At 38.2% G+C, this 24,221-nt stretch overlaps 2 protein-coding genes across 2 annotated transcripts; both read left to right on the top strand.

Moving 5' to 3' along the window:
* Positions 1-4,868: 4,868 nt before the first annotated feature.
* Positions 4,869-23,557, top strand: LOC139114529 (calcium-binding protein P-like). The gene is made up of 3 exons (XM_070676316.1): positions 4,869-5,117; positions 21,576-21,960; positions 22,758-23,557. Exons 2-3 carry the CDS (start codon positions 21,596-21,598, stop codon positions 22,894-22,896), a joined length of 504 nt encoding a protein of 167 aa, XP_070532417.1. The 5' UTR covers positions 4,869-5,117; positions 21,576-21,595; the 3' UTR covers positions 22,897-23,557.
* Positions 8,956-13,758, top strand: LOC139114528 (uncharacterized). Its single transcript, XM_070676315.1, has 2 exons — positions 8,956-10,289; positions 13,551-13,758. The coding sequence occupies exons 1-2, from the start codon at positions 9,121-9,123 to the stop codon at positions 13,555-13,557; spliced, it is 1,176 nt and encodes a 391-aa protein (XP_070532416.1). The 5' UTR covers positions 8,956-9,120; the 3' UTR covers positions 13,558-13,758.
* Positions 23,558-24,221: the final 664 nt, after the last annotated feature.

Here is a 24,221-nt window from a genome sequence, read left to right as displayed (position 1 = left end):
GGCGATTTAGCCAGGTGGTTTGACTTACGTCTTCGTTAGCTGATTATAGGTGCCGTACATTGTGAGTTAAAATCCAACGAGAATTTCTTGAATACATAAATACATGTACTGACAGGCAGGCACACAGAAAGATAGACAGACAGACAGACAGATAAACATGTGCTTACAGACAGACGGACGGAAATTTTGTCTAACTAGCAGGCTATTCTTGAATGTCACAATACATGTATTTTGGCCAATTTGCACTTTCAGAACATTTGCCCATTTCTTCAAATGCTCATTTACGATATCTCTGTACCTTAAATTCACGACATATTCGAATACTACCGAACCAGACAGGCATAGATTTCTCCAAAAGCCGGCTAAGAATACCTTACCGTCTATAACTGGCTGCTGGACTAAAACTATTATTGACGCACTTTTCCGCATACATATGAATTTCTTCAAACCAGTTGGATCATGTTCGTGATTTTTGCAGGCGCTTATTAAAGTCCAAAATCATTTTTGAGTAAGTTGAAAAAATCTGGTCTTAGGTATATAACATGAATTTGTTTCATATCATAGGTATCGATACATGTGTGTGTACAGTGCAAGTTGGAAGAAATTGTCTTACTGCTGACAAATACCTGTTTTTGGCTGTAACTACAAATGTTTTTTCATTGACATAAAAAAAAAACGTGATGTCGATGCTTTCTGCAAATGATTTTAATACATATTTCACGTTAGAAATTCTTGAAAACGACGTTTTTTCATACAACGCGGCGTCCTGACTTGCTGAGATAACGAAGAACGAAAGTAAGTAAAAAAAAATAGAAAGCTTATTAGAGAATACTCGTTCATCTAGGTCACCAACTCCATCTTTCATCATCGAATACATGTACTTGTGAGCACAACAATGGTTGTATGTTTGCTCTATCGGTTTCAATTGCACGCACCATTCGTTACTCATTCTTCGGTCAAACTGGTAATATATCAAACTTCATGCTGGGGCTCTGGACTCAGTACTACCCAAGTTGACTAACAAAACATGTACAAGCCCATTCAACCAATTCAACCGATTGTGTCAGCCTGACAAACGCGTATTCGTGAGTTCGGATTCATCGTGGGCAGGTCCATGCCCTCCTTGCTGAATGCTTGGTATGTTGGTAAAGAGTGTCTGTAGTTTGTGGGCACAGAGAGACGCCGCTGTTTCTGTAAATTGTTCCTTGAGACAGAAAATACTCGCAGTTACATGAGTTTCCGATAGCCTTTACTTTACCTGTTGAACGAGCCCAACAATTTTGAGGTGTACTTGTTAAAGTCTTGCGCAATGGGGACATTTCGCCAAATTTTGCAACTTTCCTTGTGTCGGATACCCACAAAATGTCCCTTATGGGCTTTCATAACAACGAAAACACAATAAGGACGTATTTTAAGGGGTAAAAGCTGTAACTTGTGACGATATTTTGGTACTTTTTGTTCTGCAAATTAAGTGTATGTTTTATGTATGAACGTCTTAGGTTGTGTCAACGCGAAGGTATTGTATAATTTTTCTGCAATATCATTGTTGACGAATGAATTGTAGTATAGGCCAGAATTCTAAAAACGACAAAAACATGGGCAGTACACATATACAGACTGCGTTAACAAGTTGAACGACAGGGTACTAGGTTTGAATTTCATTACGATTTTTGAGCAGAATAAGACACCGTGAAACACAAAAAACACTATAAAAATACATCAAAAGATATACAGTAGCTGAAATGGATACACGTACTTGTTTTGAATTTTGCCTTCCTGAAAAAGGTAATATTCTACTTACGATATAAATATTGCTTGCGGGCGGATCTGGTGATATCATGGCTGGTAATTTGGCCTGAGTACTCCATGTGTTAAAGGGACAAAGTCGACCATTTTCAATGAATTTTGTTTGATATGAGATACTACTTATATTGTTTGACATGTTGAAAGATACTGAATGAATGGGTGACCATTTTCATGCATAAATTCAACCCCGGTTTTAGACACGATACATTAAACCATCGGGAAAATGAATTAATGGTCATGACCATAAATTCATTTTCGCGATGGTTTCATTTAATTTGTCTAAAACCGGGGTCGAATATATGCATGGTCACCCATTCATTCACTATCTTTCAACATGTCAAACAATATAAGTAGTATCTTGCAACAAACAAAATTCATGAAAAATGACCGACTTTGTCCCTTTAAATGTTTAAAGTACATATTTTAGCTCTTAGGCACAGCTCCGGTCGGACTCGACTTAGTGCGCATTAGGGAGACTTCATTTTTTGCGAGGGAGGGGTCAGTGATATCTAAGCTGCGTACGAAATGAAAAATTGCCCCTCCTCATTTTTGTCTAAAATATGACCCCTGTCTATTTATCAATCGTGTAATGTGAACCCACCACCCTCGCGACCCTTCATAACAACATAATAATGGTAGAATTCCATCCTATAGACAGTTATTTGCTCACTGCACTGTTGTGCAATACGAAGGCAATATCTATGCTTGAACTGTATCATATCAATTACTAATATTTATGTATGAGTTCAAGATATAGACCAGTATGTGTTCAAATTATTTTTGACAGCTTAAGGTGGTTGGAAAGGCTATTTTTGCACCAATTCTTTTCTCAGAGTTAATGTCAAGTTTCAAGTGTTAGAATCAAGATATTTAGTTCAAATTTCAGGAGAACTCCCTTAGTTAATACTTTCTCCAAAGAATATAAAAATTGTATATTTGCAGCCGTGATTTTGAAATATGACACCAGTAAATATTAAAATTTAATTTTTCATATTTTTTTTACATATTTGAATTTAATAATAATTGGATAGTATTAATATTACCAAATTAGTTATAAATATGTTGACACTATTTATTGTAAGATTTGTACGGCAGGATTTGTAAATAAAATTTGTTTTTATGATTTTACATGGTTTATATATCAAAAAATTATTAAAAATTCTTTCAAATTTCAAAATGTGATTTTTCAAAAAGTACTTCAAATAGAGGAAAATTGTGCCGTACAAATCTTATCTGTAACCTTGTTAATAGGCTGTAAAAATTCCATGTCCATATCTCATTTCAAAGTTGGATTAAATTGGTATACAATTTATGTAGGAAAACTGTTATTCTGTCAAAAATGTTGAAAACAAGCCATATTTGCACCCCTCTTTTGACGTCATAGAGCAGTTTTTTTGGTTAATCTCACTTTTGACACCTCTTTGACTCTCAAAGAATCTAGAAATGCATTTACAATAGCAGTCACTCACTCTGAATGCCAGCACTGCCTTGTCAAACTTTCCTGAAAAACAGCAAATAATGACTTTCCCTTTTCAAACATTTTATTAAAAGCTAGGGGACCTCTACCATAGTTAATACACTAAGGACTCCCCAACTTCTTCTTATTTGGTCAGTTTTTCAGAAGTTTTAACAGGCTATAACTCTGCAATGCCTTTGTGCCCAAATGTCTAGTTTTTTTTATTCCACAGAGAATGTTGACTACTTTTATATTTTAATAATTTTGTTGAAATTTATAACTGACGCTCTAGCCTTTCCAACTTATTTTTGACACCTTAAAAACCAGTGTACAATTTCCACGTGACACCTGTTGGTGGTACTCTCAGGATGGGCATCGATCCAAGCTCGTTTTGTTTACACCTTTTTTATGATTTTTTTCAACAAAGAAGTCCTTTTTGAGAAAGATTACAAAGTCAAGATGGAGAAATAATTTCACAATATCGTTACGTCCATTGGAATCGATATTTTTAGATGAAAATCAAATATGATATTTGTTGTGCACGCCCATGTATTTTGAATTGACATTTTTTGATTAATTTCAAAATCAAATTTCTTGTATATTTATGCTCTTCCGATCATCCAACTCTATTCAGATGCATTAATATTCAAAATGAGGTATACAGAGTGACTAACTTCATTTTTATGCACAGCCTCTACTAGCTATTGCTGGTGTCTACATACATACATACATACATACATACATACATACATACATACATACATACATACATATATACATACATACATACATACATACATACATACATACATACATACATACATACATACATACATACATACATACATACCTACATAGTACATACCTACCTACCTACCTACCTACCTACCTACCTACCTACCTACCTACCTACCTACCTACCTACATACCTACCTACATACATACATACATACATACATACATACATACATACATACATATATACATACAAAAGTATACACAAACACATATATATGTGCCTGTATATCAATATATAATGGTATATATATATATATATATATATATATATATATATATATATATATATAAACAAATTACTTCAAGTACAAAGTAATGAAATCTATTACTTAAGTTTCACGCATCATACAATCCTCAGATAGAAGTAATTTGTTTATTTATAACGCTCTGCTGAGCATCGAGGACTGTAATTTCCCACGAGGACATCTATATACTTCGATATATATATATATATATATATATATATATATATATATATATAATACGCACATACATATTATATATATATATATATATATATATATATATATATATATATATATATATATATATATATATATATATATTTGCAGTTTCGTCGTAATTTCCATAATTCCATAGAATTTGTATGCAAAGTATGACCCCTCCCTGAAACTGTCTATTGTACAATTTGACCCCTCCGCATTTCCTCCGTCTCCTTCCCCATTAATAAATGAAGGCACCGTTGCCGACATTGTTCGAATACAATCGCTGGCTCCGTGACGTATGCTACCCAGTAGAGAGTAGCTATACAGAATTTTGCTTGACAAGATCGTAATCAGGTCACTCAGCCTCTTCGTTGCTATGACTACGGCGACGCAGTGAATGGGTGTGTGCGCTCATTTGAAAAAGCAGTTTTCAAGGACAGCGTGAGAGTACTGGTGTTCCTAGGTTATATATCCGAACCGCGTGACCCTACCAAGGTGGCTAGGAGTTCAGAATTTGGCCATAAAACTGGAACTATATCCTGTAGTTTTGGAACAGTGGAAGGACAGGCGTTATTTTTATAGTGAATTGCGAAATCTGACGTCAAAGCAAGGTATGTGGGAAGGACGCCATTCTCTAGCTACAGGTAATCTTACACCGCGATATCAGCGCCATGTTGCCCCGATCTGTTTGTCACCTTTACCTGTACGACTGTTATTCTTGTGACCTGAAGCTAAGAAAGCACACGTTAGAAGCATTTTTCTCGTCTGGTCGTGATGAAGGGACAGATTTCGAGGTGAAAGTGTACTGAAGATGGGTAGAATGACATAATCGAACCTCGTAAAAATTGAAGCTGATCCCCCAGTATTATCCAGTCGTCGACACTGTCAACTGCTAAAGCATTTGAAATTTGAAGGGACGGTGCTGATATACTTGACCATAGCCATGACATCCGACGCGGTAAATCCCTATTTTGTATACCAATATGGTGTCTTATCCAGTGCCTAAATTATAGTGCAAAATCTCTCGCATTAATTTCATCAGCTCATAGTGGAAATACATGAACCATGAGTACGTTTGGCGAGGTAATAAAAGTCCTGATTGTGTTCTTTCGATTTCATTACTCTGTGCTTAATTGAATAGAAGGCAATTTGTCATCCACCGACTGTCAGAATCACAATACTAGATTTTTGTCAGAGTTCACGTACAATGATAAACAATAGCCTTCAAAGTTTCTGGCTCTGTTCCATTATTAAAATTGACAATAATTGTCAATAGATAATTTATATTTCCTTTTTTCCAAGAGGCATTTTCTTCCAGTTCTCCCTAATTTACGTTGAAAGACTTGAGTATTAGCCTAGCAGAAACATCAAATTGTGTACAGGGTTATTTTTGATAATTGAATTGTAATCCTGATCGACTAGAATACAGTTCTTGCAACCTTTGGCAATTTTTCACTATTTTTTTTAATGTTAACTAAAGCTTCTTGTTATACTTCCCAAAACATGTTAAACCACTCACTACTTAATTTGTCAACACCGCGTCGTCTCACATATGTAAAATGTACCGTCATTGTTTACAGTTGAATTCAATCGCCAACAATATACCAATGCAGTCTGTACATGTACAGGCTGAGATGACAAGCTGAATACTGTGTATCTCAGAATGTCAGGTATGTACCGGAATAGAGTAAGAAAGTGTAGTTTACATAAAAAATAGTAAAAAAAATAATATCAAAGTTACAGCTAATGGCCTTCTAAGTCGTCAACAGCAAATTTGGACGTTCACACCCATACAATTTAAACATAATTCAAGGATGTATTGGTAAGTTCTACCCCAGGATAGCATTTCGATGTGGTTTTCGCATTTGAACAAGACATACAGTGAGGAGTTGAAAGTATCAGAAAATACCCCAGAAGTTACATATAATGGAGCTCCACGAAATGAACGTGTTTTACACTGATCGGCAGTGTTTTCGATGCAGATGTCAAGCCTAATGGACAATTCACAATCACCAGACATTTTGAACACTCAGAAAGTGTACCGATAACTATCATCTTGACGGTCAGGCTTTCTGAACTCAGGCTCAAACAATAACAGAGTTATTGTTAGCTGTCATGTAAGGGTCTTCGACAGCATGTAACTTTGGGTAACTACGAACACTTTCAGGGTTGCCTTGTTGTTGTCTATATCCATGGTCTCGGAAGACTTCATTCACTGCTGTTGCTTAGCAATGAATCAGATACGATCAAAAAAGTCAAAGTATGATTTAAGTATAACTTCTATCCGTCATAAAAATCGGGATAGCCAAATGAGAAACTCTAAATACCGAGGGTTGTAGACGCCATTCCCGTCCCCATGTTCTTACACTAAAAATGGAAGTTTGAGTAAACGTCGATATTTTTCAGTGAATTGTTCACAAGTCAGATTTTCACCATTCCACAGCGCATCTTATATCCTGATAGGCGCGTCTCCTTTCAGTTTTTGCCCGAACAAAACTTTGCATTGTATTTGTGCGATACGCCAAAGTATACAGTATGAACGCTAGGGGTGCAATTTGCATATGCAAATGCCATTTCCTTTCGAACGGCACTCAGCAACTCAGTCTACACTGTGACCGTTGGCTTGCTAACACACTTTTTCAGTCGCTCCCAAATCCTCATTTTTCGCCGATAATTATCATTGGAGACCAACTTCATCTCTTCAATTGGATTTTCTGAGAAGGTAAGTGACTTTTCGGGGCTCTGTTTGCAAAATTAAAGTGAATTTTGCGATTTCAGCGATTTTTCATAGTACGATGTTATATGTCGAGCGCGGACTTGTGTTGCTGTACCAACTACGGTAGCATGAAATTATGGCCCAAAATCAAGCATAGTTCGTGGAATTATACTATAAATTAGCTTTTTACCGCAGAATTTTGTCTGTTCATGCCAGGAATTTGATGTTGGGCGGCAAAGTTCGCCGCTGTGTTTTGCCGCTAAAATCCAATATGGCGCCAAATCAACATTAGTGTACTGTACGTTTACACGTACACTGTGTACTCGCATACGCTCATAGTGAAATAAATCCCCAAAATGTGCGTATTTTTAGGTCAAATGTTACTGTTTTGGGGGAAACTATCATCAAGTGACACTTTTAGGTTGTAATACGTAAAATTCGTGTCACAGTTGTTTTTAATTATTTTCCTCTTTTTTTTTTCAGGGTCATCACAGTCCGAGGATGGCTTCGAAGCTTCCAGCCGGGGCTTCCCATAGAAAAACTTGTGCATGTGACCTCATGGTTGTTCACTTTTAACTTTTATGACGTAATTTTCGTGTCTGATTTATCTAAGTTTGTTGCAGTCAAGTCTCTGAGGCTTAAGTATTGCTCAAACTTCAGGTTTATTTAGAATAAAGCTGTTGTCTTTGCAGTATATTGAATTCAGAACTTATTAATTTTCTTTTTAATTTAACCAACACAAAACCAACCGACACGTTCCAATATTTATTGAGAAATTCGTGTCACCCGAGCGGCACTTTCAAAGCCTTCATTAAAGGTGAACTTCTCGATATGCTTGCACATGCAACAACGACATGGACTTCATTGAAAAGGTCAACTTTCTCACACGCAAACTTCAACAACAAGATTATAGAAAAAAAAAGATATATCTCGTATAAAGAAACATGTTAATCTCACCAACCATCGACGATACCTCACCGATAAAGATAAGAGGAATATGACATAAGAACAAAACTGGTTTACACAACGACCTTCAGTCCATTCATCAAACCAGGCAAATCAAACAATGTCTAACAAAAAATTGGAAAATAATAGAAGCCGATCAAACACTGGTCAAAGTTTTTCCAGAAAAACCTATCATAGCATACAAAAGGAATAAAAACTTAAGAGACATCCTCGTTCAGGCACAAATCAAGCACGAGGATAAAATAAACACGAACGGTCTGACCAACAAACCACTCAAAGTTCAGACCACAACATACCCATACTAGCATCTCTAGTTGATGAACAATCGCTACTATCAAATAACATGTGGGATAAATAGCTCCAACACATAACCGGTTCTTTCCCGGGGACCCAGATCACATGACCAGGGTCAAAGCACTATCGATTCAACGGTGTCTCGCCATGTTTCTCCATATCATTAAACCACATTGATCGAATCAATATACCGCATCACTATCAAAGGTAGAAAACGATGTGTAAAGTTGCTCTCATTTTCCTATATATAGAAACAGACTTCAAGATACATAAAACAATTTATAAATTCTAAAATTCTGAGAAAAAAATATACTAAAGAACTGTAGTTGTAGTTAACATAAAATTATTCTCGTTTGTAGAGGCCATCTAATCTGTGGTGAATGTATAATGCCCACTGTAACAAGTACTAGAAAACGGCATTCATAGGTGTAATTCCATCTCACAAAACCTCGTTAAGATATAACCAATGCATTTCCCCAGAAATGACAAGCGCCCTCAACGTTCAGCCATTTAAAGCAAACAACTGCACATGCTCAGAAGCATTCATCCTTCTCCAAAATGGCTGCCCTCAAAACGACAGCTAACATTGAGTAGCTAATCAAAATCCACAATTTTCAGCTACAAAAAATTGCCATCCGATGCCTAACTCGAAGGATACTGGCGTACATGAGTCCACCGACGGCTCAAACGCAGTGAATGAACCTCGAGCTCAGGATAACCTGAGCAGAGATGACAGAGACGACACCATTACAATCAGCCAAGGTAATGAGTCGGGGTTTGACATCAGATCTCAAAAACGGGATGGCAAGGGAAAGCACTCGATGGGAAACGAGAGTGATAGTGACTCAAACACTGATGGAGAGTTAAGCTCGTCGGATTCGTCGACGAAATCTGACAAAAGTGCATCGTCTAGCTCCTCTAACTCTGATAGTGGCTCAGACCACACTGATACTGACCGTGACGTCAGAAGCAGACGCCATTTTGACAGAACAAAGAAAACCCGCCAAGATTTCGGCGACCGATCCCCAATCGAAACGAAAGGGGCTTACAGCATGTTTGATCCAGAGTCTGATGATTCCAAATGGAATTTGCCAACAGACCTACAGTCTTATGTGGACAAACATTTCACTAAGTATATCAAGGATAAAACTTTACAAAAAAATGTACTGAAACCACACCCTGTACCATCTAGCAAATCACTCAGTGCGCCAAAAGTTGATAGTTACATAGACCATCTATATCAAGCTAGGGGCGCTAGCATTGAAAAGGGTATTGATAGGGCTCTATCTCAAGTACAGCAAAAACTACTAAATGCTATGGGCCCTTTGGCCCGCATATGGAACAACTTGCATGAGGTAAAGTCTGCAGAGGCTTCTCCTAGCCTAGACTTAGATGAAACTTTGACATTGCTAGATCAAAGTGTACTCTTGGTAGGACAAGCCAATGTCTCACTGAACTACCAGCGTCGAGTATCAGTCCTTACTAAACTCACAAAAGACCCTAAACGTACAAAGTCAATTCTGGCAAAGCATGAAGATATCCTGCAAAAACCAGGAACTCATTTATTTGGCGAGAAGTTTGAAAAAGTGATCACCAAAATTGCCAAGTCAAAAAAGAGAGCCAGAGAGCTAGCTAATGAGTTGGGAAACACAAACAGATATACCAACCCTCAAAAGAAGAGAAGGTTCTTCCAGATAAATACACAACCCTTTCGACAGGGGCCCCCAAGAGGTGGGCAACACTTCGGGGGCCGTATTACCTTCAGCTCCAATAGGAAGCAAGGCCCAAACCAACCAAGAAAGAACAGGTATGGCATTCATAGACAATTCCTCCTCACTGGTCAGTTGTCTCGAAGCCAAAAGCATGTCAACATCAGTAACAAAAACAGAATCAGCGTCTCAGATACCACTAGAAAGCAATGTACATCCAGTAATAAAAAAGTTGCATTTGTCAGTAAAGACCCAAAAAGGTCTACCTCTGGCAGGCCGGTTGAAAGAGTTTGTCGAAAACTGGCAAAAAATAACAAAAGATCCTCAAATTATTTCAACAGTCAAGGGACATCGAATAGAGTTTTCTTCACTACCAATTCAAACTCGCACTCCAAGAGCACCAACATTCTCAAAAGCGGAGTGTGTCAGCATAGACAAAGAGATAGTAGACATGCTGGAAAAACAGGCAATCGAGCCAACAGGCCAGGAAAGCGGAGACTTCATAAGTCATATTTTTCTTGTTCCAAAAAAAGACGGCGGGAATCGCCCAGTAATCAATCTGAAACGTCTGAACAGTTATGTCGTCTATCACCATTTCAAAATGGAAGGTTTGTACATGCTAAAAGATCTCCTCAAAGAAGGGGACTGGATGTGCAAAATCGATTTGAAAGACGCATACTTTCGTATTCCAATAGCAGAAAGCCAAAGAAAATACCTAAAGTTCATTTGGGGAGGAAAATTCTTCCAATTCACTTGTCTCCCATTCGGCTTGGCATCAGCTCCAAGAGTGTTTACGAAACTGATGAAACCAGTAATTGCAACATTGCGTCGGTTGGGTTTGAGATTGATAATATATCTGGACGATATCCTCCTATTGAACCAGTCAAAAGAACACCTAGAAAAAGACAGAGACACCCTGATATTTCTCCTTCAAAACCTGGGGTTCATAATAAATTGGAAGAAATCCCAACTGGTTCCAACTCGACAACTGGAGTTCTTGGGTTTCCAAATAGATTCAGTTTCAATGATCATGTCACTCCCGCAGGGGAAAATGAACCAAATTATGAATCACTCTGCCAAAGTAATTCACAAACAGACTGTATCAGTCAGAGAGTTAGCCAGTTTGATTGGCAAGATGACTGCATCAATGGCAGCAGTAGTCCCTGCTCCCCTTCAGTGCAGATTTCTCCAAATGGCAAAAAAAAAGCCCTGATAAACCAAAACTCGTACGAAGCAAAATGACACTGACCTCAGGTTGCAAGGAGGAATTACAGTGGTGGATCGAACATCTAAGAGACAACAATGGCAAAACACTGATCACTCCCTTTCCGGACATGACAATAGAATCGGATGCCTCACTGATGGGTTGGGGAGCAACATGCCAGGGAAAGAGAACAGGGGGAGCATGGTCTTCAGCAGAGAAATCCATGCACATAAATGCATTGGAATTGACAGCAGCGTTTCTTGCTATAAAACATTCACGAAAGGGAAAACGAATATTCATGTACACCTAAAAATGGACAATCGAGCAGCTGTGGCCCATGTGATAAGAATGGGGGTACAAAGTCTCCCACACTGGTCAATTTGTCAAAGGAAATGTGGCAGTACAGCCTGGCTCACAAAATTTACTTAACGGCAGAATATCTCCCAGGGGTGAACAATGTCATAGCAGACTGGGAATCTCGTCATGTAACAGATTCCAGCGACTGGCAACTGGATCCACAGATTTTCAAATTGATAAACAAACAAATGGGAAACCTGGAAGTGGATCTATTTGCATCCAGAATAAATCATCAGCTCGAGAAATACATATCATGGCGAGACCAGATCCGGGAGCAATGGCCACAGATGCGCTACAGATCAGTTGGGGGCACATGAAGGGATATGCCTTCCCACCATTCACTCTAATAGCGAGATGCCTATCCAAAATTCGGAAAGAGCAGAGCACAATCGTCATGATAACCCCAACATGGCACACTCAACCTTGGTTCCCCTTGATCATGGAAATGTCAATAGACTTCCCCATTCTCCTACCAACATTCAAGGGACTCCTCATCTCACCACTCCAACAAGTCCATCCTCTCCTGGAAACAGGCTCCTTACAGTTAGCGGCCTGGAGGGTTTCAGGAAATCACTTGTTGCAGATGGAGTTTCAAAAGAAACTGCCGAACTTATGTCACACGCATGGCGCGACGGAACAGCAAGCTCTTATAACTCCTCCTGGAGAAAATGGAGTAGTTGGTGTGGTGAACAACAAATTAATCCATTTCAGACCACTTTGGGCGATATCTTGAATTTCCTCACAACTCTGTACAATGAAGGCTATGAGTATAGAACAATTAATACTTACAGATCAACTATATCAGCATTCCATCCAACCATTGATGGTTTCAGAGTGGGACAACACCCAAGGGTAAAAATGTTGTTACAGGCAGTGTTTAATAGTAGACCTCCACAACCAAGGTACAAGGAAACTTGGGATGTAAACCCTGTTCTTTCCTATTTGAAAGGTATGGGTGTAAATTCAGCCCTAAGTATGAAAGATTTATCAGCAAAGTTGTGTATGCTGATGGCCCTAACCAGTGCTGGCAGACAGTCTGAACTACAGTGCCTACGGGTAGATAGTATGATTGACTCTGGGGACAAGGTTACATTCAATTTAACAAAATTGACTAAATCATCGAAAACCACCTTCTCAAAATTGGCAAGAGGGTCAGGTGGTCCTCTAGGATCTCTTTCATTTAGTAAGTATCCCCACAACAAGTCTTTGTGTGTTCTTACCTGTCTGAGAGTATATTTAGACAAGACAAAGGAGTGGCGTGTGATGCCTGATGGAGTAGACAGAAACCAATTGTTTATTAGTTACACCAGACCACATAGGCCAGTATCAAGGAGCACACTAGCTAGGTGGTTGAAAGCAGTCATGAACTTTGCAGGCCTTGATACAGGTATTTTCAAAGCCCATTCCACAAGATCAGCGACAACATCAAAGGCCAAAAGCCAAGGTGTATCACTGGATGATATCTTGTCCAGAGCCAATTGGTCTAAGCCATCTACTTTCAGAAGGTTCTACTTAAGGGAAGTTAAACAACACAATTCCAACAAGCCTACACCAGGCTTTGTGGAAGGTGTTTTGCAACAAGCAAATTAGCTTTGAACATGCATTGGTTATATCTTAACGAGGTTTTGTGAGATGGAATTGGAGATTTCATAAGCACACCAAAGGTGTGTGAAATGGAATCATAATTCCATGAACAAAACCGAGTTAAGATATAATTTCCCACCCTTTCCCTCCCATGAGGGGTTTTGCTGGTGGAATCTATGAGTGACCATAGTTGTTTCATATAATTCTCTTGCAGACCCTGACTTAACAGTGGTATGGAGGCTGAAGTTGTGTTTGGCATTCACAAGATGCTACACCATTTAGACAGAACAGACAATCATATTGATGTTGCGCAGTTATTGTTGAGATTGTTATACTGTGTTATTGTCATTTGTTATGAGATACTGTTTGAAAAGTTTGTATCTGATGTAGTTGACAAAAGTAAAAGTTGGTAAATTAAAAAAAAACAAAAAAAAACCGGAAATGTAACTGACTTGGTTTAATCGTGCATCATTTTGTCGAAGGATGAATGCTTCTGAGCATGTGCAGTTGTTTGCTTTAAATGGCTGAACGTTGAGGGCGCTTGTCATTTCTGGGGAAATGCATTGGTTATATCTTAACTCGGTTTTGTTCATGGAATTATGATTCCATTTCACACACCTTTGGTGTGCTTATGAAATCTCCAATTTTTAGACAAAGTTTCGCCAAGGGTCTATTGAAAAGTGTACCATTTCCAGTAAAATAGCTCTGTGAAGTTAAAAATTGGTATACACAATCAATTGTTACTGAAAAAGACACTGCTGAAATTTGATCGGTGTTCAAGACCCGGAAGACCATTTACTAGCCCCGTTTCTCCTTCATAGACAGACCCAAATCGTGTTATGCACAGAAACTACTCAGTATACACATCGACAATCTTTTGAAGGTAGGTTTATTTTTACATGACAAACTGTTTATATCAGAAACAAATTCCTAAAAAACACATATTACCTATAACATTCACTCAGGTCCGCGGTATAGCGTGAATATAGGCATGTTTAGGCGACCCATGCTTGTGTGACCCCTGCGTACTACTGCGACCTTTGTTTTGAAATGAAAACGAGGCTATTTTTCTGAGGGCGCTGTTCAAATTACACCCCCAGCATTCAGACTGCAAAGTATACGCTATGGTATAATCACACAAGTGAAATTTACCTCTCGCTAAGGCTTTGTCCAAGAACTGACCTATGACCTCTAATTGCGAAAAGAATGTCAACGTCATAGTGTTTCTCTTTTCACCTGCGTCATGCGTTGTAGGTTTTTTTACGTGACCAATGAACAGTGTAAATGCATCCTGTTTCTAACATCATCCTGTTTCTGATATTCTGCTTTCATTGAAACACATTCCCTAACTCTTTTCTGCAGGCTGTAACTGAAATCATATCCTGAAGACGCCGTACTTCTTTCGTTCGAAAATATGACCAATTTCACACATAGCGGGAAGGATCGAGGAATTTTGAGTAAAAAATTGATTGTTGAAACCCCCTCCAACAGCAAGTGAATTACCCCTATACCAATAAACACAAATAACCTTACAGGCTATCGGTTACGTACAACTATACGCATATAGATTAAAGTTCACATAATAGAAGATTCGCTCTCATTGCAGAACCTTACTTTGAGAGCAATCGTTCGCACTTAGCTTTAATTTTAATCAAGTACATCCAAAAGAGTGTACGCCGAATCAAGGATAATGACGCTTAAGTGGGAAGTGAAATTGACAACATATGGTAATGGCATTTTTATGAATTTTCATTATTCTGTATAGCCTGACCATTCAAATTCTAATGATGTTAGATTCGTGATGTTATAGATTTGTAATTTTTAATAAATGACCTTTCTACGTAATGTGATTTGGGTTAGCATCGATCTCCGCTTGAATTTATTTCAGCTTACTGTCAAAATGTCGATTTCCGCACAAATCGATTCGAATATCTTACTTTACCCTAGCTATTTCTGTATAGTATTTCAAAGAAAACAGTCTATATCTGTTAATTGCCCTCCCTAATCCCCTTCATTAATTTGTTCTGCCGATCACCGATGCGGGGGCTTATCGCGCTGACCAAATACCTCGTTAGCAGCTCATAAGGTAGTAGTGAGCTGCTAACAAGGTATTTGGTCATGGCGATAAGCCCCCACATTGGTGATCGGCAGAACAAATTAATGAAGGGGATTAGTGAGGGCAATTAACAGATATGGACTGTTTTCTCTGAAATACTATACACAGATAGCTAGGGTAAAGTAATAGGCATACACTAGACACAGGTAAGGCTTGTATAATGAAAAGAGTTTAATACAAGACATTTATTGATCACATTCATAATTTCTATAGACGAATATTGCTCGCGAGACCCCGTGGCAACACCGGGTTATAAGCCTATTTAGAGAAGTAACATGTCTCCACACTTTTCCCGCATTGGGTCACGTGATAAGCCGAGAAATTAAACTACCTACATTACAATTTGTAACGTACTATTATAGTTTTAATCTGTCAATGTCAGGGAATTTCCCAGGAGATTTTTGATGATTAATCTGACATTTAAAGGCCGACATAAACAACACACTTACATAAAATATAACTGTCATCCTTTCTGATGACGTACAGGTCAGCGTGTGTTTTATCTAAGGTAGTATGCGCCTCAAATGTGAAAGACTTAAACTTTTGCTCCAAGTTTCCTAAGTTAATCCCTCAACCATGATCTTACCAAATCAAGAATAAAAATCAGTGACCGTGCAAATTTTGACACTAAGAGGAACAAATTACCTAACACATACCGATACTTGAAATTCAAAATGGCCGCCATCCCTGTATTTATTTACTTTATGGGGAAAAATAAAATTTTCGATTTTCGAAAAATTAAGATGGTGAAAATTTTCCTACTCCAAGAGCTTTAAAATGAACCCCACAAGTGGTAGATCAGAAAAGAATTGTAAAAGTTTGAGAGTCCGAATATCTGCTAATAAAGAAAATCAAGATAATAGTTCCGTCAGTGCTGCAAAAAACAGGTTCAAATTTAATACATTGCGTACAATGGGCAACAATCGTGCCTGGTGTCCAGAAAGTCACACAATGCTGTTTTGAGAGGTGAATACTTAATTTGATGTAATGTAACACGATAATGAAAGTAGAGATTCCCTCTCAAGATTCCCGCTTTAATTCGGATTTTTATCCTTTTTGATGGAAGCCCTAGAGTAACTATAGGTTTTAAAAATTCGAAATCTTCGAAAGAAATGACGAAGCAGGTCTGTCATCACCTATTGTCGTTCAGTGCCCTCAACGTAGCCACACTCAAACATATTTTTTTCGCATCAAACACATTTGTGTTTTTAAGTTGATGAAGAACAAAATGGAAAGTTTACTTACATTTTTGTCAGAAAATGAAGGGTGTAAATCAATGGCACGTAAGACGCAATTTCTATGAGACAGGGAGCCGTTTTGTGAAGGAAAGATTTAATGGAAGTCTTCATCGTCGGACAGTTCTTCCCTGTACTGTGGATCAGGCAATCATAATGAATATCGTGCATTGCTTTCCTTTTTTGTTCTGACCGCCGAGAATACCAACCCCATCATCTGTATCCCTTCCATCTGTTCACTTACTAATGTGGGACATGTTTCGTAGTTCACAATTACTTACATACGAGTGTGAATTGGTGAATGGTTCCTTTGTGCGTCATAGGCAGCAAGTTTTGTAGAGTGCAAGATTTGTACGCCTTGAAAACTACCCTTTAGAAATATGCTATCTTTGTATACACTGAACCATGGTAGCCATTGTCCTCAATGCAGCTTTGTATATTGAGAAGAAGTTCGCACAAGTCTGCCTCACTTGAATAAATCACGTGAACAGAGAATGGCTTGCATGCTTGAACTGAAGATCTACCGTCCTGGCCATGCTTGCCTAGTCTCGCATGCCAGACCTCGAACCTGCATGCAACGCGAGCGGCGAAGCCGCGAGCAGCGAGTAACCGCAGGTTACGAGGTCTGGCAAGAACCAACTGCTCAGGAATGTGATGACGTCAAAAGTGGGCTGTCTTTCCTATGCTAATAAAAGTATAACTTTGGACCACCGCGTACAGACGGCCATAACGCATTTTCACTGTACTTGTCCACCACGTTTCACATATCTGTGCCGAAAAAACACTCAAGCGAAAATCTACGGCGAGAATTTATTTTATTTGTGAGGCCCTTTACCACCAGCTCATCGGCAGTTGAATGGGGCCAAAATCTGAGCTTCGTTTGAGCGGAGCAAAACGAAAAAGCAAACTCCATAGAGGATGTCGACGATCAACAAAATGCAATCGCAAGCATTGAAGCAAGGCCGGAGCAATCTTAAAATTAGAGATTGGCCATATCTTGTCGGCAAATCCACGGAAACGTCGTATCCGTCCAGATAATCTCAGTAATCTGTCATGGCTACCTCCTGCTTCGGTTTCAGGCTGTCCATCACCACTTTCTTCGACGGCATAGATCATTTTTGCAGATTTTTTTCATCATGGCTACTGGGGATAGCGTAACCGTGATTTCATGAAGCCGTACTGTCTGAGGTCAACGTAATACGCGTAAGGCAGTTTACTTCGAATGAAACATTTCTGGATGAATGACACAATCATTCAGTCAAATTCAAAAGGCTATTTTTAGACGCTCCACCTACATTCATGAATAAACAACAGATGTACTCTTTCATCCAGCCGATTTTCGAAGCATTCTATTGGACAGTATATATAGCACGTCGGTTCTAGCCAGACCTCGTAACCTGCGGTTACTCGCTGCTCGCGGCTTCGCCGCTCGCGCCGCACGCAGGTTTCGAGGTCTGGCATGCGAGACTAATGGCTTGCCTTGTAAAACCATTAAGTTTCGGATCCCAACTTTTAAAAGACAGCGAAGGTAGCGCGTAATAATTAATATAAGTATTATATAGAAATAATAATGCGAATAATAATAGGTTCAATTTCCGTGAAATGTTCACCGAAAGGGTATTTTTGGTCGAAAAGACCAAATATAATATCGATTTCACTGCCCCATGTTTCCATGGTAACCATTTTAGGGGTTGAAAATTTCAGTTTTTCTAATATCCCATGAAAAATTACTTTGATTGATATGAAAATTATCTAGTGGGGGAGTTTGGGTCAGAGAACACAAAAAACAGACTTATTTTAATCTTTCAAGTTGCCATGGTAACTATTTTGGCATTGAAAATGTTACTTTTTCCCTAATTCCTATTAAAAATGTATTCGGACATAAATCCCGGTATTTTGGGAATAATCTCATTATTATACACCTTTTTCAATCCAATTTTACCTCGAAAACATCAAAATCAAAGCTTTTTGGGGGATGCCTGTCCCGCACTGCACTGAGCGATCGCGAGCAAACTGAGAACGCTAAGTGCAAAGAACGAAATTTCAAACCCGCGCAGCGCAGTGTACGTGTTTGAAATTGTAGGTCGGCAGCATAATTTCACCCGAATTCACAAGCTTTTGATTCACCACTACTAACGTTGTGAAGTAGCGAATGTTTAGAAGTATTTCCCCGCATTGACGTAATGGTGTTTTGAGGTCAAAGGTCAAATAGCGTCCAATAACACCAAAAGTTATTGTACTCCACGTCAAAGTTATTGGACTCTGCGTCCTCTGATACCAAAATTTACTGTACGAAGAAAACTCCATAGATTGCAGACGCAGGTGTATAATAATAAAGATAATGTATATTGGGGCCATTGTGGTCAAAATTATGTTTTCCGTTAATTTTAGTGTGTTAGAATTAATTTTATATAGACCAGTAATAATTTTTCAAGCATTTTTAATTTTGTTTCATGCAGTCATCTCAAATAAGTGTTATTTAGTATATTACAAACTTATTATGCTTTCATCGAATCAAGTTTATGCCCTCAAATTAATTTTATGTGCTAAAATTAATTCTACTAGTATCTCAAATTAATTTTATGAACCCGATTCCCCTTATCACCCAATGTACCATTATTTATCACAAGCAGTAACAGTAGCGCAGTTTTTTTAACACTTGATTCACTGGTACTTATTTATTTTATGGATTTACAATTAATGATTTCTTTGCCTCATTCCAGGAAGAATAATGAAGAAAAATTATTTCTGATTGTTTAACTATAGTAAAATTATGACCATGTAGTGGTGCATTATTTTAGTGTGACCTGGCGTGACCCCATAAACTCTATGATTAGCTAGATCCCTTTCCATGGTAGCAACGGCTAAATTTGAACATGGTGTCTGTATACCTTTAAACACTTTTTTTAAAATCCAGCAGGCCAAGACAAGGGGAAATATTACAAGATAAATGTTTCACGTTTAATACTGCAAACTATTGACATGCGACAAAATAATTAATCTTTCCACCTTTCAGCTTGGTGAAAAACGCATTTATTGATTCGCCAAAGGCCTGTGGATTCGCTTATTTTTGCACAAGTGCTACATGGACATAGGAAAATGTTCGACTCACCCTCTGGATTGTTGAGAGTATAACTGACTGTTTCAGTGAATCCGCCATGATGAGAGTTCTCGAATCCAAAACTGTAGCCGTGCTCGAATACGGCTTCTCATTAAATTACGTCATTGTATACAAGAGTTAGCATTCCAAAGTCTGTCACCCTGTTTTTTCGAAGTTTGGAGAAGGGCGGCATTTCTATCTGAATGATTGAACGACGTGAAACACAAAATTCCATCACACATGTTCCGGCAATATGTACAATAGAAACATGCTGCAGTTGCGTAAGCTTATAAGCTTATACTCCACCAATGGCCACAGGCGGCGTAAATTTTCTGAAAGGGTTTTCATAAACGTCCTACTTGGTACCTTAACACTCACATGTGATATCCTGAAAAGTATTCTCTGCAGTAATTCCAGTTTCTGTCAATATTCAACTGTTCAACGACACGATAGCACGAGCATTACTGACACGCGCACAAAGACTCAATTGCGCATGCTCTCTGAAGGGCGTGCGCGTGAATTGCGCGTGTTCCAACAGTGAAGAACGCAAATCGCAGGATCTCTGCCTAGACTACTCTGGCAGGGCGAAACAAGGGAGATGCAAAAAAATGTTTATTCTGCAATGCCAATATGACGCTTACGAGGTTTGGTGGTCGCAGAAAAGAAATTTCACTGCACAGAGAGAGAGAGAGAGAGAGAGAGAGAGAGAGAGAGAAAAGAGAGAGAGAGAGAGAGAGAGAGAGAGAGAGAGAGAGAGAGTTATGTGGAAATCTTTTTCATTGTCGTGAGTTTAGATGGATGAAAACTAAAAACAAAATTAAATTGAACTGATTGAACGTGTATCCATAAAGTTCGCACAAAAGTAAAAAAGTCTAGGCCTGCTGGTATCGCTTAAACTGCTTAATGTCACTTTTCCGACAAGCATTACCCCTTAGGTTAATGATATCCCCCTCTCTCCGAACAGTATGACGCATAATTCTGCGCTGCACGTACAACAATTGGAAGTCACCCCATTGAAAAAATTAAAATAAACAACACCTCTTTTTCAGAATTCCAACACAGCTTCAATGAACTGTTATTTCTATATAATACTTATAGCCCCTAAACTTGTAATAATAATAATAATAATAATAATAATAATAATAATAATAATAATAATAATAATAATAATTTATTTTTATGTCAGCTGAATACAAATTATGGCGAAGGATACACTGCCATTATCATACAAAATTTCAAGTGAGAAAAAGACTGAAAAATAGTTGCTATAAGCACTAATCGAGTTCAGCCTCATACTCAGAAATATATTAATTTACAGTCAGTATATGAAATGGCGACTACTCCATGATATCACAAAAAATGACATTACACGATGAGAAATAGCTGAAAATTACAGCCCCAAACGGCAAAACTACAAATCTAACATGTAATTTTTCAATCGTGTTTTAAGTCTGTGTCTCTCGGAAATATCTTTTATGTCTTCAGGAATATTGTTCCATACCGAAGTGCCAGTGTAGATAAGACTCACTAAATTCAATAAATGTCACCGGTGCTCGCGGTTTCAACTAAATAATTTGTATTATTCCGTAAAAATTTAATTCGCAGGTATATCTATAAGTAGTCTGGAGAGTGCAGAGCACTGAGTCGAAAGATGAACCTGTACAAACTAAAAAGCAAAGGTGACTTTGCAGACCTGTTTCCCGTCATTTTTAAACACCAGTTTCCCGTCATTTTTAAACACCAGAGAATGTTCTGATTTCAATCTTATTTTTTATACTCTGGTTTCAGATCATAACGACTGATAAACAATGGATGAGAACGCGGCATACCAACAGAGAGGGATTGCTTTAATTATAATCGGCATTATGCTCGCTGCTGGCGGTATATTTATGATAGCCTTCCTGTCGAGTTGGTTCTACTACGGTGCACTGTGCGTCATGGCCGGAATCGGTGCCGTTGTTCTTGGAGCATCTTTGAAATACAGGGCAAGAAACCGAATCACCACGATACATACAGCACAGCAACCAGGCGTAGCCGGTGGACCCACAGTCGTGACCACGACAGGAACAACGTTCAACCAGTACGGTCAGCCGCCACCAGCCTATGGCCAGTACCCCTCAAGCAATCCGGCAGACTTCCCACCTGGACTAGGACCAGGGGGTCCACAACCAGGGTAAGACCTATTTGATTGATAGGCAAGATTTGTTATATATGTGTATCTCGAAATATCTAACAGCTCGACTTGTGTATGAAAATCATTCAGACAATATCAAAGCGATGTTCAAAAGTTCACAACTTCAAAGAGGTGATATCAAATCACTGAGTCTTTGCTAGTAATACTGTGATGCTAAGCGTAAGCTTAAGATATTAGTCGCACTGAATTTTTTTGAGCTCAAATCAGGTTTTTTTCAAAAAAACTGTATTTTATACATAGCATAGAAATACTGGAACACGTTATCAACAGTTTTAGCTTCTGTTCAATGTTTCCTTGTTGTTTTGCTTATGAAAATTCAGTTGCATTTATATTATTTTAGTATTTTTCAAAATCAAAGTCTGACTCATGAAAATCGATAAAATTGTTTCATATTTTCTTTAATTATTACTAACATTAGAACCGTTTGATGACATTAAAATGTTATTCGTTTGTCATTGGCTACCAAACTATGGAATCTGAAAATGTAAAACAATAACGAACCAAAATATTTTCAGACCAAGACCCCCTTACACTAGGGCAGAATCTCCAAGTCCCCCTCTGCTACCCCCAACATTTTCAAATCCCCCCCCCCCCGATTTCCTCCACCCCTTCACCAGTATTTGTGAATGCAGCCTTATTGTCAATACCGACTTGACTGTTCTTAGACGTTAAAGTTGACCATGCTAACATCATTAAATACCTCTTGTCATATTCATCATATCTCCACCAAAGATGGATACAGTGATATCTTTGGTATAATGTTGTCTTGGTTTCAGACCACAATATTCGCAGGCACCACATCCGGGACAAGCACCCCCTTATGGAACGGAAACATACCAGGCACCGCCTTACAGTGCAGCGCCTCCACCGGGCACTTACGGCAAAGACCCGAATATTCCCGGGCAGGCATATTAACACCTTAGCAGACTTCAATTCAAAAGATTTTGATGGATGGACTGCTGAATCGTTCATAGCTGATGAAAACATTCCGTCCATACAGTTGCTTCAACTACAAAACTACATCTCGACAGGCGAGGCAAAGCGTGCGAGGAAACTTTGTTGAGCTAAACACTTGTCTTCCACCTATACTGAAGCGCACCGCTATATTGAACATCTAATCGGCGATATGAACGACCAGCTCAGCAGAATTGTAGAATATGTGATGATGTTTTACTTTCAATAAGATATATGCTGCGAATGTATAGTGTACAGTTTGACCGCTGACCGTTTTGTATATTTTTACATCTGCTTTTCAACCCCGGATTTACAACTTGGTCTTCACATAGTACAAACAGCATAAACCACTTCAAGTTTAACTTACAGAAGGCAACTATTTATACTCCGCTAGCATTGCATAGCACAGTTGTTGATAACTTTTACTGCATTTACCCTCACTATTGTTTTGTTAGCATTTGTACAATACAGTTTATAATTGTATTCTCAAAAACATGTCGAAGTGTCAAATGCTCAACTAGTCAATAAAGACAGTATATCTGCAATGTCTCAGAGCTACTCCAGAATGACAACTGAATTCTTTGCGGTTATTTGATTTGTCAATGATATATATATATATATATATATATATATATATATATATATATATATATATATATATATATATATATATATATATATATATATATATATATATATATACAAAATGTATACAATGTGCCCTCCCGGTTATCACCATAATGGCTTTATGGCAACCTCTGAACTTGGGCACAGAGCGTACGGTTAAATAATATATTTATATATATGTATACTTTCTTACAAATTGTAGTGTTTTGTTGGGCTAATACGTTGTTTCTCAACACATTTTTAATGAGATTGAAAATGCTCGGTGTTTTGTAAAACAACAACATCAAAAATATCATAAAACATTGCAGATAATGTCGATTTAATTTCACGTCACAGCTCCTGTAAATATTTGATATTCAGATATTGAAATACTTCATTTTTGGTATCATAGTTGGAAATAAATGGACTGAATTTTGCTGTAAGTCGCATGATTCTTTTCTTTAAAAAGTAAAATGTTCGGCTTTCAGATAGAGCCAAACCAAGTAGCTGTATTCCTATTTGGCTTTTGTGACCGACGGTTTTACCGCAATATATTTCACAGGATATTCATTATATCGGCATGAACCGGTTTAGGTTTACACCCACGCTTATATGATGAATCGAGCGTTCAGTTAATGTACATAGCAATTTCCTTAGTGAATTAAAGTTTAAGATTAGCG

Source organism: Ptychodera flava, chromosome 16, assembly GCF_041260155.1.
Source record: "Ptychodera flava strain L36383 chromosome 16, AS_Pfla_20210202, whole genome shotgun sequence".
NCBI classification, from domain to species: Eukaryota; Metazoa; Hemichordata; class Enteropneusta; family Ptychoderidae; genus Ptychodera; species Ptychodera flava.
The sequence above is the reverse complement of the archived record's forward strand: the minus strand, read 5'-3'. Positions and strand labels throughout refer to the sequence as shown.

What these genes read in the sequence shown, in the direction of transcription:
- LOC139114529 (XM_070676316.1), top strand. Translation starts at nt 21,596, where the DNA reads ATGGATGAGAACGCGGCATACCAACAGAGAGGGATTGCTTTAATTATA. An exon ending in CCAGGGGGTCCACAACCAGG is followed by an intron (nt 21,961 to 22,757) that starts GTAAGACCTATT and finishes TCTTGGTTTCAG; the next exon opens with ACCACAATATTCGCAGGCAC.
- LOC139114528 (XM_070676315.1), top strand. Translation starts at nt 9,121, where the DNA reads ATGCCTAACTCGAAGGATACTGGCGTACATGAGTCCACCGACGGCTCA.